This window comes from Rhinolophus sinicus, linkage group LG10 (assembly GCF_036562045.2).
Source record: "Rhinolophus sinicus isolate RSC01 linkage group LG10, ASM3656204v1, whole genome shotgun sequence".
NCBI classification, from domain to species: Eukaryota; Metazoa; Chordata; class Mammalia; order Chiroptera; family Rhinolophidae; genus Rhinolophus; species Rhinolophus sinicus.
In genome coordinates, this window is record NC_133759.1 from 86929501 (window position 1) to 86943084 (window position 13584).

Consider the following 13584-nt stretch of genomic DNA (forward strand, 5'->3'; position numbering starts at 1 on the left):
ACCGTAAGGCTCTTGACCGTAAGGTGGCCACAGATGTCTTCAACAGTTTCAGCAGATATTTAAGATGCATCAGACACCATTCCAGGCGCTGACAGCAAAAATGATTAACAAAGCCAGTATGGTTCCTGCACTCTGTGGCACTTTACATCTAGATAGATCAAAAACTGGGAGCCTGAAAACGGCATTTCAGCCACAGATGCGTCTTGCCCGACCAACACAGTTTTTTGCATTTTTGAAAAAACGTGCCAATGTTTAAAAATAATGGGAGATTTCACACAGACGTTCTCATTTCCAGCTTTTCTTTTTAAAATCTGAGTATCTGGCAACACTGAGCTGGCATTTCCACATGGCAGGGCCATGCTGGAGACGAAGAGAAGCTGTCCCCACCCCACCCGCACGGCTGCCACCTATGTGCTCCCTCCCCAGTGGCTTAAGTGTGTGTGACTCCCGTTAGAAGGAAAATAGTTAAGAAGTTATTTCAATCGTGTTGGTTATTACAAAGGGGAAGCACAGGGAGGTGCCATGGGAGAGAACATAGAAACTTCCACTGAGCGAGCCTTCATCTCTGAACCGTCCCCTGCCGCCACCGCCACACGCAGAAGATGTGCATAAGACGCGCGGGGCGGGAGTTGGAGGGGGGGGAATGGGGGCTGGGAACCAGGAGACCTGGGTATATAAAAGGGTCTCTCCATTGTTACATTACGCTGGGCAAATATTTTCCTTGTCTGTGCCTCCATTTCCCCAGCAGTAAAATGAGGATATCCGCTAGAACATAGTGGTTAAAAGATCCTTCTCGTCCGGACTTACACAATCCCCAACCTTCTCTGTGATCTCCCGCAATACCCTTACAGGAAATCTTGCCTTTCCCCTTCTCAGTTCTGCAGGGTCCTACCCGCCACTCCCATATATCCATCATCCTCGGTGGTGCCGCCTGAATATCTTGGGGGTGGGGGGGAAAGGGGTCACTTCAGGGGAACTGGGCCTCAGTCCGGCAAGTTGGGGCGCGTTTTGCCTTCCGGCGGCTCCGGACAGTGCCAGCGCCCCGCGGGATCTCCGCCACCGGCTCCAAGCCGCGCCCGCAGCGCTGTCCTCCCGCGTAGCACTTCCCCAGGCGACAACACGACCCCAGGCAACTGCCCACCGTTTCTGAGGAGGGCCCGGCGCCAGCGAGCTGTCCCCACGCTCCACCCCAGCCCGGGAGCCGCCCCTCCAGGAGGAGCTGCGAGGTCAGACGGCGCTTGGACCTCGGCAGCCGCAGGTGCCCGCTCTGCCCAGCCCGGCGCTCGCCGCCGCCCCTGCGCCCGGGAAGGTAGGTGCCTTTTCTTGCTCTCTCCACGTTTCTGGGAGTTCCTCCGTTAGCCCCTCCTGCCCAGGTGGAAGCAGTCGGAGCTTCTTGTAAGGCGTGGAGAATGAACTAAGATCTAGGTGAGTGGTGGCCTAGATGTTTTTTTCCTTCAAATAAACTAGTATACTAAGGGCGCTGTTGGGAAGCTAGGAAGTTAAAAGGGAAGAAAAAACAAAGGCAGCCGCTCAAGATAACTCAGCACAACCGATACGGCTGGGGCCAATCCTAGCTTACCAGCTATACTGTACCCCACCACAGCCCCTAGCTTCCCACTAACTCAGGTCCAGACACACACAAACTTCAATTAATATTTGCTGGGTGGTGATAAGTGCTGGAGGTGTTTCTGCTTGTTTCTTATCCAGCTTCTAAACAAGCAAAAATTGTCCTTGATGGTTGGCTTCATCTCAACAAGAATCCCCCCCACCCCCCCACCCCCGCGCAAAAGCTGAAGGATTTGAATATTTTTTTTACAGGTAAATAAAATGTGGTGTAGTCACACAATGGACTGCTATGCAGCACTTAAAAAACAGAAATCAGAGCTGTAGAGATCAGCATGCCTTGATTGCAGAAGTATAATAGTACATGATCACAGTAAGATGCAAAATGTACTACCTCATTTAGGTGACTTACTTTAAAACACATCGTGCTGTAGAACCGTAGAAAGTAGCTGACTGTAAAATATATCCCAGCTTCATGACTGTGACTGTCTTTGGGAAGTATGAAAAGGGAATGAATTTGAAATGAAGGTTAAGGTGGAAATGTTTACTTATAATATTGAATATGTAAAAATGACGAAGCAAAGATGACGAAATATAAACAATACGAGAGTGGTGTTAACTTTGGTGTTTTCCCCATTTTCTTTCTTCCCCATGATTCTAAATACTTCTCAGTTTAAGAAGTTCTGTTTTACAAATGCAAACAAAATAAGTTATGCCTGTACACACGCTGGGGCAATGAAATGGAAACCGTTTTGTCAGAAGTTGCAACTTTCTTGCATCACAACTTAGGTTCTTGGATTCCTGAAGATGCAGCCTCCTGACCTAGGGAGCCTTAGGTGCTTAGAAAAGCTTACATGTTGACAGCCCCCGAAAGCATAGGCCAAAGGCCACGTATTGGCGTTAGAGGAGTCTGCGGTTGATAATCTGGTAACTGACAAGGTCAAGGAAGAATCGGAAAATTCCCTGTGTTTCTATGAGACACGTTGTCCTTTCTCTTATATTTTCTATGTTTAGTATGCTCATTTCCATGGGTGGTGACAGTCCTCCTGACATCTTGAAATGATGCTTATGTGACACTGCAGACTTAGTACCAGGAGGTCAGGAAGGGTGTGGGATTTGGAAGAGATGAGTCCTCTGGCTCTTCTGGGCCCTATTCAGCAGAATGGAAAAGATGTGTCTCCATCTTCCGAGCAGAGAAAGGTTGATTTCTTTGGGGATATGAGGGGAAGTTGTCTAATTTGGTTATCCACATGGGAAGAAGAAGAGAAATACCATCCTAAACTGGATTGGGTTTAAGTGCAGTGGAGAAGCTACCTAACCCAGTAATTCCATTCACCTTCCTCTCCCCCAAACACACAAAAGCAGTACCTGTTTCCACAGATTGTTTCTGCTGAAAAAAAAAAAAAAAATCACTGGATCTTTGGCACATCAAATTGTACACCAGAATGAAATTCTGAAATGTGGCAAATTGTGGTATTATTCTTCTCTCCTTCTCTTTCTGATTTGACAACTTGCAAGGTCAATGGTTGGTACATTTTATGTTGCAAGAAGATGGGCTACTTGAGAGAAGCCTGAGGTGTGAAGGAAAAAATACCTATATACATATATGTATGTATATATATATATATATATATGTATATGACAGGATGGGGGTATGGTGTGAAAACTATGTGTACCGGGGCTTGATATACAAAATGAAAAAGCCCCCAGTCCGCTGTGTTAGCAATCACAATTCCTTAAAAATCAATGTTCTCTCTCTCTTTTTTTAAAATCAATGTTCTCTTTAGAACCAATACTCTCTAATGTCATTTCTGGTTGAGCCCTTACACTAGTCCCCACTTATTCTGGACTCCGAACGCAGTAACAGAATACACAGAGCAGCCCATTTGCTTCTCCCTAACCCACAGTGAAACACTAAAGCATCCCACTTGCTTCTTCCTACCCTCTTTCCTGCTGGAATTAAAAACCCTTTGCTTTTTTTTTTTTTTTAGCCTGGAGAGACAATTGAGAGTTCTATGTTCCTGATCTCAATTGTCCCTCGGGGCTTCCTCTAACCACCTGTTACCACCTGCTCCCACCCCACCCCTCTCCCACCCCATTTAATTGGTTGCTTCCTAATAGCTAACTCTTTCTTTGCTCTCCATTTAATGATTCTTTTTAAAGTTCATAAGGCAGTTGGCCAGCGGTTGGCTTTTAGTATGAAAAGCAGCATTTCCTTAATGAGTCCGCCTTCCAAATGAAGGCTTTACTTACATTTTCCTAACTGGAAACTAAGCTTTTCTTTTAGGCTTGTTTAGGGGCTTCTCAAGTTCTTTTTCCAGGCCAGGTTCCCTTGGGGCACTTTCTTCAAGGATGCCTCCAATTTGTATTTCTTTCATGTGAAAAAAAGTCCAAGAGGAACTCAGTCAACAGGTGTCAAATTAAAAAAAAATTACATATATATATATATATATATATATATATATATATATATATATATAACATGTTAAGGAAATATTGCTACTATTAAAAATGGCAGTAGCTAACATTTATTCTTTGCACATTATGTCACAGGCATTGTGTTGGTTGCCTTCCATACATTGTCTCTTTAACTATATCCATGAGCGGTATTGTCCTAGGCAGGTGTGGGGACAGAGCCACAGAGAGCAGTTTCCAGGCTCTCGGCCTCATGTGGAAAGGTGCTGGCTCGGGTAGTAGATAGCCGTCGGCTGTGGCTAGTTGGCCGTCCGTCAGCTATAACCAGTGAGCCATTGGCCACTAATGTAACTGCTGTGGCTATGCTAGCAGCAAAATGGGGCCTAGCAAGAAGATGGTGGTTGGCAAGCGTAGATTGCAGCTAGCACAGCAGAGTGCGGGTTGCAGATTGCAGAGAAGTAGACAGCAGGTTGCAGACAGTATGGCTCCTGCTTCCTGTGTCTCCAACCCAGCCGCCAGCGAGAGTATAGTGGTATGACTCCCCTATCTATGGCTCCGTGGGTGTTCCTTTTTGGCCTCACCATGTCCTGCGTTCTTATGTGGGGAGCGGGAGCAGAGACCCCACAGGCCGCCCCGCACAACAGCAGGAGATTAGCTCAGGCCATATAGCTAGAACTAATTTTTAAATATTTTGTATAAAATCTGGTTATTTACCCATTTTCAGTAGATCTAAAAATTTGGCCACTGGGCCCGTATTTCCACTTGACAACAATCTCTTAGATTTGAGAGCAGTGATGTCTTCTAGATAGAACCTGGATTCTCCAGAACACCAGTGTCCCCACTGGGCACTAATGTCTTCTACCTGGTTGGGCCACTCACTCATTTGCATTTCTGCCTGGCTCCTGTTAGCATCTCGGCTTGGGATTCCTGACGAAAGCATTGTTGTTTCCCCCATTTTAGAGGAGACACGTTAAATAACTGGCCCAAAGCTATTATCAACGTCAGTTTTAGAGCCAGAACTCTAGATGTGCCTCTCCTTACCAATTTCAGGGAAAGTAAAATTCTTTACGGGTATGTTTAAAAATGAAAAAAATCTATACATGTAATTTTCTTTCAGATACATCATTTAATTTGAGCTTCAGAGTCGCTAACAATTATATTGAGCACTTATGCGGTGCAAATACTGTACATGTGGTCTCATTAAATACTAATAACATTTAATTTGCCTTTGTGGTAAGGCCAATTATCATCTTCAAATTCAGGGGAAAGAAAAAAGAAAGGTTTAGTGAAGTTTAGCAACTTGCTGGGGTGGCAAAGCCCAAACTCAGACTTTGTTTCTTTTATACTTTAGTATCTTCCAAGGAAGGAGAAAAGACATAGGGAACATATTTTTATAAAAAACAAACAAACAAACCCTTAAAGCTGTCAATCACACATCAAAAAAAAAAAAAGTTTAAAATCAATATACGTATTTTCTCAAAAATATGGAGAGTCACAATAAAATATCATTTTTAATTTATAGTTGTTAAAGCACTGCCAACCTCATTTTAAACTTGTCTTCATATTTAGAAAAATATTTTGCTTTTCTCCTTCTTTGTCGGTCTAGTCCACTATTGATGAGGCCATGGAGTAGGTTCTCCCAGATGCATGGTCTCTGTTATTTCTGAAATTATCATTTTCAAGCACCAAAAATTCCACTGCAGTGGAACAAATTGACATTTTGGCCACAGTCTGTACTCAGGGTAGCTAGAGTGCGCCATTTGTGAGGTATTGTAAGACTACCATTTCTTTTTCTCTCCTTGATTTCTAGCTAAGGCTTCCAGACCTCTTTTGAGTGAAAATGACTATTTCTGCCAGGATTATGTAACTGGAGGATCCGAGTCTCAGCAGATGACCATGGGAGCCAACACTTCAAGCAAACCCCCAGTGTTTGATGAAAATGAAGATGGTAAGAAGTGTGTGATAGTTGTGTGTAAAATGTAGAATTTTGCAGAATTCAAATGTAAGCGTTTAGTTTCATAAGTATATTGCAATGGAAGACCTTCTTTTTTTTTTTAAAAAAAGGTAAAACTGCAAGGGTAAGCCCGAGGACCTTGTGTGCTAGTAGCTGGATTTGACCTTCTGCTTTCCATGCGACCTTGGGTAGCTTTCTTAACCATAATTGCACCAATGCCCTTTGTACAGAGGGAGCTGTGATTGGGCACTAGGAGGATAGATCTTAACATAAATGGTTTGTTTGTTCTGTGTGCTGTTCCTTTGACAGTGAAGTTATCCCTGTTGCTAGTTGTTACAGAAAATGTCTTCTATTAACAAACTGCATACGAATGACCATGTATAGGATTATAGAATGAACTCATGCAAGTAGGTGCCCTCTGAGCGTCTAACTGCTGTGATCCAGGGTCCTGGACAAACTGCTCACTGCTGGGTCATAGGAAGAAGACTCAGTGTTGTTGGAGAGAAGAGAAACTTTCAAGGCCAGGCGCAGCAAGAAAAGAAGGGCATGGATCCTGATTCTCCTGTCATCCTACAGTGAGGCATGCCGGAACCAGGCATGGACCTACCCTAGTCACCCTTCCTTCCTATTGTGGAAGTCTGAGCAGCTTTGGCAGTCTATGCAGGGTAGCAGCTGTTTATAGGTAGTCTGGGGGGAAAAAGGCCCCAGGTCCCAGCTAGTAAATTGCCCAGGCCTCCCAGGCAGAGTCCCCAGAGTCATTTCCAGGGAATTCTGCTAATTGGACCACAACAGAAAAGAACAATGAGCTGAAATTCAGGAGATTTGAGCACCACTCCTACTACTGTGTTTCCCTGAAAATAAGACCTAACTGGAAAATAAGCCCTAGCATGATTTTTCAGGATGACATCCCCTGAACATAAGCCCTAATGTGTGTTTTAGAGCAAAGCTTAATATAAGACCCGGTCTTATTTTCAGAGACACACGGTATCAGCGACCTGTGAGGCTTGAGAAGCTTATTGATTCCCTCTATCTTGAATTTCCTCATGAATAAAGTGAGGCTATGATAGGCTAACTTTGAAGTTTTTTAACTCAAAAAGTTTGTAATTTTGAGATCCTAAAGCCATTTTGCAAAAATGATGAAACAGCATCTAAATCATCAAGGAAAGTTGTTTGTGTTAAATGTAAGTTGGGGGGGTGGCGGTGGCTCAGGCGGTTGGAGCTCCGTGCTCCTAACGCCGAAGGCTGCAGGTTCAATACCCACATGGGCCAGTGGGCTCTCAACCACAAGGTTGCCAGTTCAATTCCTCGACTCCCACAAGGGAGGGTGGGCAGCGCCCCCTGCAACTAAGATTGAACACAGCACCTTGAGCTGAGCTGCGGCTGAGCTCCCGGATGGCTCGGTTGGTTGGAGTGCGTCCTCTCAACCATAAGGTTGCCAGTTTGACTCCTGCAAGGGATGGTGGGCTGTGCGCCCTGCAACTAGCAACAACAACTGGACCTGGAGCTGAGCTGCACTCTCCACAACTAAGACTGAAAGGACAAGAAGAACTTGACTTGGAAAAAATCCTGGAAGTACACACTGTTCCCCAATAAAGTCCTGTTCCCCTTAAAAAAAAATGTAAGTTGGACTGCTGGAACAGAAACTACAAGTAACAGTGGCTTACACAAGATGGACTTGTTTTTTGTCTCACATTTTTCTTTCTCGTGTAACAATGTAGGCGTCAGTAACCCATATCATAGGTGGCTCCAAAGGGTTAGGAACTCTGGCTGTGACAAGCTGGCTTCTTTCCTTCCCTTTTCATCCCTTGAGTGTTACTCTCACCCTTCTGCCTTAGGATGACTCACCACCACTTCCAAATTACAGCCAGTGAGACGGGGGAGAGGAGGAGAGGGGAAGCTGTGACCACTGTGTTTAAGCCTATGATCTGGCTGTTGTGTAGCTTGTTACTTATATGCACATACCTACTTACAAGGAAGACTGGGAAATTTGGTATGTTGTTACCTTGTGTAGCTAGGAACCTTCTAAAAATAAGGAGTTCTGCTTTATTCCAAAAGAACGGGAGAATTCGTTGTTTGCCATGGCTGCAGGGCAACTAGAAGCCTGCTACTACCTTAGTTTTGGAGTCCGGATGGAGCCTTTCAAAAACAAAATATCTGACTGATCAGGACGCCTTGTTCCCAGCTACTTACTGTTCATTTGGAGGCACACCCTTACTTCCTCTACAAAATACTGCATAGGAACACCCTGAAATCATAGTTAGAAATGGCCTTAAGAAAACTTTTTTTTCCACTCTTATTTCTGTTGCCTCGCTTTGCTTTATCAAGTAATAAAGGCAAGGATCTAGATACTGCTGATGTTACTTGATTTTTTTCATCTCTAAAATGGGAAGACAGTAGGCTTGGATTTTATTTGGTTGGTTCACTGTACTCCATATGGATTCAGAGCTGATGCTTGCATAAGACTGGTCCTCAGAAAAGAGAGTAGGAAAGTGAGGCCAGCCTCAGGCCTGTGATTTGCTAAGAATGTGTCATTTCAAGGGATTAGGGTAGCATTCTAATGGGAAAACACAGAAATGTCTCCATCTTCCTTAAGGCAGCCCCTCAGCCCAGTGAGATGCGCCCAGTGCAGTACCCATAAAGAGAAGAGCCGAGCAGAGCAGTGCTTCCCAGGGGCAAGGCTCTGAGTCCGTTTATACCCACAGTTGTAAGGCAGAAGCAGGAAAGCAAATCTACCTACTATGAGCCTGCTCTGCTAGACTTAAGGAATGGAGAAGGAAACAAGACGGCCTTTACAGAGCTCCTGTCCGCCTGGTGGAAGGCAAACAACAGACAAGCAAGCAAATCCAGATTAACTTCAGCGAGTGTTCAAGTGCCACCAAGGAAATGACTCTGAGTGACAGGGTGATGGCAGAGACCATGTTAGATAGGGTACGGTCAGCGTTGGCCTCTCTGAGAAGCTGACATCTGAGGTGACACCTGAAAGATGAGAAGCCACTCATGCAATGACATGAGAAGAATGGCTCAAGCACAGGAAGAAGCAAGTTCAAAATTCAAACAATGACAAAATTGGGAATGAATAGCTGCCTATATCATATCGTAACATTCTGATAAGTACCAGTTTGTATATAATGAAAAGGGACCATATTTAATTGTTTAATCAGTAAATTCTATAATGTTGATTTGGCTCCTTTGATAGTTCAAGATTGAGTACAAGATTAAATTTTGATTGATTGCTGTGAAGCTTCTGACCAAGAAACAAAACAAAACAAAGAAAGAAAAAGCACTGACTAATCAAAGAACATTAAGGCTTATATCATCTTCATCTTCATATTTTAGTATAAATAATCAAATCAGGCCAGAATCTAGGGCACTAAAATGAGCCAATTTGATTGCTTTAAAAATATTGCTGAAAAGAATCCCAATATGTGATGAAAAGGTATTTAATATTTCCTTCAAACTGTTTACTATTCCCAAAATATTGATTTGAGAATAAAATTCAAACCAATTTTCCCAAGTACTATTTCAAGATTTTTTGCTCATGGAAAAGTGTTTTGGTTTACTTTGAAAGCAATTAAGGAATGAGATGTTATTGGATATCCCTTGAGATAAGCTGCTCTTGCTAGAATTCATCCTGACACTTTGTATTTCATGTTGTCCTGATACTGATATTGAAAGAATTATTCTCTTTGTTACTTATGTTGCTCTTTATTTAGTGAAAATAAAGTATAATATTTATAGTGTTGCTGAACACAGTAAGGTTTACTTATGTGATTAACATTAAGTCAACTTTTACAAAGTACATCTCAAATTATACTATTGTTTTGTTTTGTGGCTCTAGCCTTCACATTTTAGTGCAAACCTAAGTCCTAATTACTTTTTATTATTGTGGTAAAGTATACAGAGGGTACCAAAAAATGTATACACATTTTAAGAAAGGAAAAAACTGTATTAAAATTGTAATACCCAATATATACCGATAACAAAGGATGAATACAAGTCATGTATATACATTTTTTGACACCCCCGGTATGTAACAAAATGTAACATTTTAACCATTCTTAAGTATACAGTTTAGTGGCATTAACGATATTCACAATTTTGGACAACATCTAGAACATTTTCATCTTCCCAAACTAAATCTTTGTCTCATTAAATAACAATGCCCTATTCCATCTTCCCCCAAGGCCATGGCAACCACCACTCTACTTTTTGTCTCTATGAATTTGACTATTCTAGGTACCTGATATAAGTGGAATCATGTAATATTCATCCTTTTGTGTCTGGCTTATTTCACTTAGCATAATATTTTCAAGGTTCATTCATACAGCAGCATGTATTAGAATTTAATTCCTTTTTAAGGCAGAATAATATTCCATCTTTTGTACATACCACATTTTGTTTATCTTTCATTCATTCATGAACATTTGATGGTTTCCACATTTGACTATTGTGAATAACACTGCTGTGAACACTGGTGAACAAATATCTGAGTCGTTGTTTTTAATTATTTTAGGTATATATACTTACAAGTGGAATTGCTGGATCATGTGGTAATTCTTTAAATTTTTTTTTAGGAACTTCCAGACTGTGTTCCACCTAATTATGTGTAGCGTTTTAGTAATGGGAAACCACCTAGCATAATGGGCTAAAACCATGGGCTCTGCTACTGGAAAACATACACAGGTTCAAATCTCAGCAGTGCCACAGACTAGCAATCTGTGTGTTTTTATGAGAAAAATCAAAGGGGACATAGCTTAATCAACCATCATAGAACACTCAAGTTAACTTGACTAATTATCAAGTGTTCTAGAGGGACTTGGAATGCCATGAAAACAGTCCCCACGCCTAAATAATTACTAGTGAATTCATTTGGGGGATGGGGGAAACCAAAAAACCAAACCAAACAAAAAACCAAACTTCTATTGTGCAAGTTATTGAACCGCCTCAGTTTCTTAATATGTAAAATGCAAGTAATCATTGGATATACTTCTTTGGGTCATTATGAGGATTAAATAAAACAAGTAAAACACTTAGCAAGGTGTCTCACATAAAGTAACCGCCCAATTAATGCTAATGATGAGTCTCTTAGCATAAACTCTGAATTACTTCAACTTCTGAAAGAAACAAAATTGATTAAATGCACCTCTATAGATATCACAGTGAGTGTAACCTAATCACAGTTCTATCAATGGAATTGTATTAAAAGAATAGTGGATTTTATGGATTCTGTGAAAACCTATATAAAAGCCCTCTACAAAACAGCCATGTGATTGACGGCACAAAAACAGTCTCATGTGGCTTCCTTTTATCCGCCCCACCTCCCCTCGGGGTGACTGTATTTTCATTTAAGGCAAACTCAAGAATTCAATGGGCTAACAATCAATAAACTTTACTTTTTCTTTTTTAGAAACCTTTTCTGATTTACACCCAAAGCTATTTAACTAATACCATTGGATCAACAGACAGTGACAATTGCCCCTTATAACTAATTACCATATGGATATTCTGAGAAATAGTCAATGATACAGAGACATTTTAAGTTTTCTGAAAGAAAAGGAGTGCAAATGATACTTGTTTTTAATGTTTATATAATGTCTCTTTCCTTTAATGTTTTATTTCCTCTATCTGAATGCAATGGTTTTGTTGTTTGGTTTGCGTTTTTTTTTGTTGTTGTTTGGCTTGTTTTATTTTTTTATAAAGTCCAGATATAAAGGTTTTCAGACTAATTTAGAAAAGATTTAATAACACAAGAAAGAGGACTTGTTTATAATTCGGGGTCTAGGCAACAGAAGAAGGTCTTGCTGTCATTATGAGCTGTATGTTTCTAAGCACATACAAAAAACTAGAGGTGATACAGTTGGTTTAGTTCAACCAACAGACAACTTTCTTCTAGAATACTGTAGCTAAGAAAATTGGCCTTAGGCTAAAAAGATGCCACAGAGAGTTCATCCATTCCCTGAGTTTGCAGAGAGAGCTCAATTACTGCATTATTCTTTGGACTTGCTGAAGACTCAATGTTCTACTTTCATTTGGCAACACTTGTCTCCTAGGATATGTGACTGTTTCCAGTTTCCCTACATCTTCTTTGGTGACAGAGGCAATGGGTCCTTCAAAATGTTGAGCCAAAAAAAGTAGCCACAGATTTGCAATCCAAAAGAAATGGAAGGTTACTGAATTGATTCCAGCAGTGAAGGACTTTGTGAATCTCCTTTGTTATTTTTATGTTGATGCATTGCGTATCTGTACATAATTGGGGAAGCAAATGAATTTCAGACTTTCCCCCTCTCAAACTTAAGTAATGTTGCTTATATTATTTACTATTTTGCATTAAAATGATTGGGAAAGTCAAAAGAAAAATTCTCTAGTGAGAACGGGCTTCTTAAAAAACTAATGAAGTCATCTTTAATGAATGGTCTAACATTTAGTTATGGCATTTGTCACAAATAACCTCAGATCCAACATTTTATAGAACAGGCACTTTGAGCTTGTGAGGGCTTTATTTCTTCCATTCCCAGGGATTGGAAGAGTCAGGAAGAAACAAACTAGACAGCCAAGGAAACAACCTCAAAGACAGAGCGAGGGCTTCCAATTTGGATGTTCCCTGAGCAGTGAGTTATGAGTACACGCTTAGGAGAAATCTACTCAAACAAATTAAGAATTTACATCCTGCCTTTGGAGACTTACAATACTTTAATAATATTCATATTAAAGGCTCTGAAATGTCCTACAATACGGAAACCTCAGTATTCTAGTATTTTTCAAACTTATTTCAACATGAAACCATTTTTGTGGAAAATCTTTTTAATACCTTCTGGTACATAATATTCTGTGAATCTCAATATGGGAAATTCAGGGAAACTACCTAGGTTCAAAAACTAAATCTGTAGGCCAATTTCAACTTCAGACCACGTGACTGGTACACCAAGCCTCTTGTTTTCAATGAGGAAGAGAGGGAAGGCCTTCAGGGGATCCGGCTTCTGTTGTATGGCCTTTCGGGGGTAAAATTAGTCACAGTAATCCCTGTTAGCCATCATTTCACCAATGCAGGTCTTATGAAATATACAGTGATTCCAACTGTGCATTGCTATGGAACCGTTAATGGTAACAGCATTTCAAAACACACACACAAAGCCAGTGATGGAATAATATTCTTGTTAAAATAGGGCACTGAGCACAGCTGATGTGGTGAAAGGACTGCAAAACTTATGGTTATAGATTTTGCATTCAAATAGACTGGCACAGGCTTTATATTTTCCTTTTGAACAATTTCTTTTTTCATTTCTGGAGGCATTTTTACAGTAAAATAAGTAACATTAACCTTGTTTTGTCCTTCAGTAGCCTGTATATGTTTTTTTCCTATTTCTGAGAATGGTTTAAAGCAGGGTTGGCATACTTTTTCTGTACTGGTCCAGACAGTAAATAATTTATGCTTTGATGTTCACACACAGTCTCTGTCACAACTACTCAGCTCTGCCATTGTAGCATGAAAGCAGTCATAGAAAATGAGGCAACAAATGTGGCTCTCGGCCAGTAACATTTTATTGACAATGAAATTTGAATTTCACTCGTCACAAAATATTTTTATTTCTTTCCAAACTTTTCAAAAATATAAAAGCCATTCTTAGCTTATAAGCCATATGAAAATAGCTGTC

At 41.1% G+C, this 13584-nt stretch overlaps 1 protein-coding gene across 4 annotated transcripts in view; it reads left to right on the forward strand.

Annotated features, from left to right (window-relative positions):
- The first annotated feature begins 971 nt into the window (after positions 1-971).
- The window catches only part of STK32A (serine/threonine kinase 32A), a 97821-nt gene continuing 85208 nt past the window's right edge, over positions 972-13584 (forward strand). For 2 of the 4 annotated variants that reach the window (XM_019739132.2, XM_074313731.1), the window contains exons 1-2: positions 973-1309; positions 5789-5926. In XM_019739132.2, coding sequence (XP_019594691.1) covers positions 5869-5926 — 58 coding nt within the window. In that variant the 5' untranslated portion in view covers positions 973-1309; positions 5789-5868. Of the gene's footprint in view, positions 1426-5788; positions 5927-13584 lie in introns of all 4 variants that reach the window. The other 2 variants (XM_074313732.1, XM_019739131.2) reach the window with 2 other exon arrangements.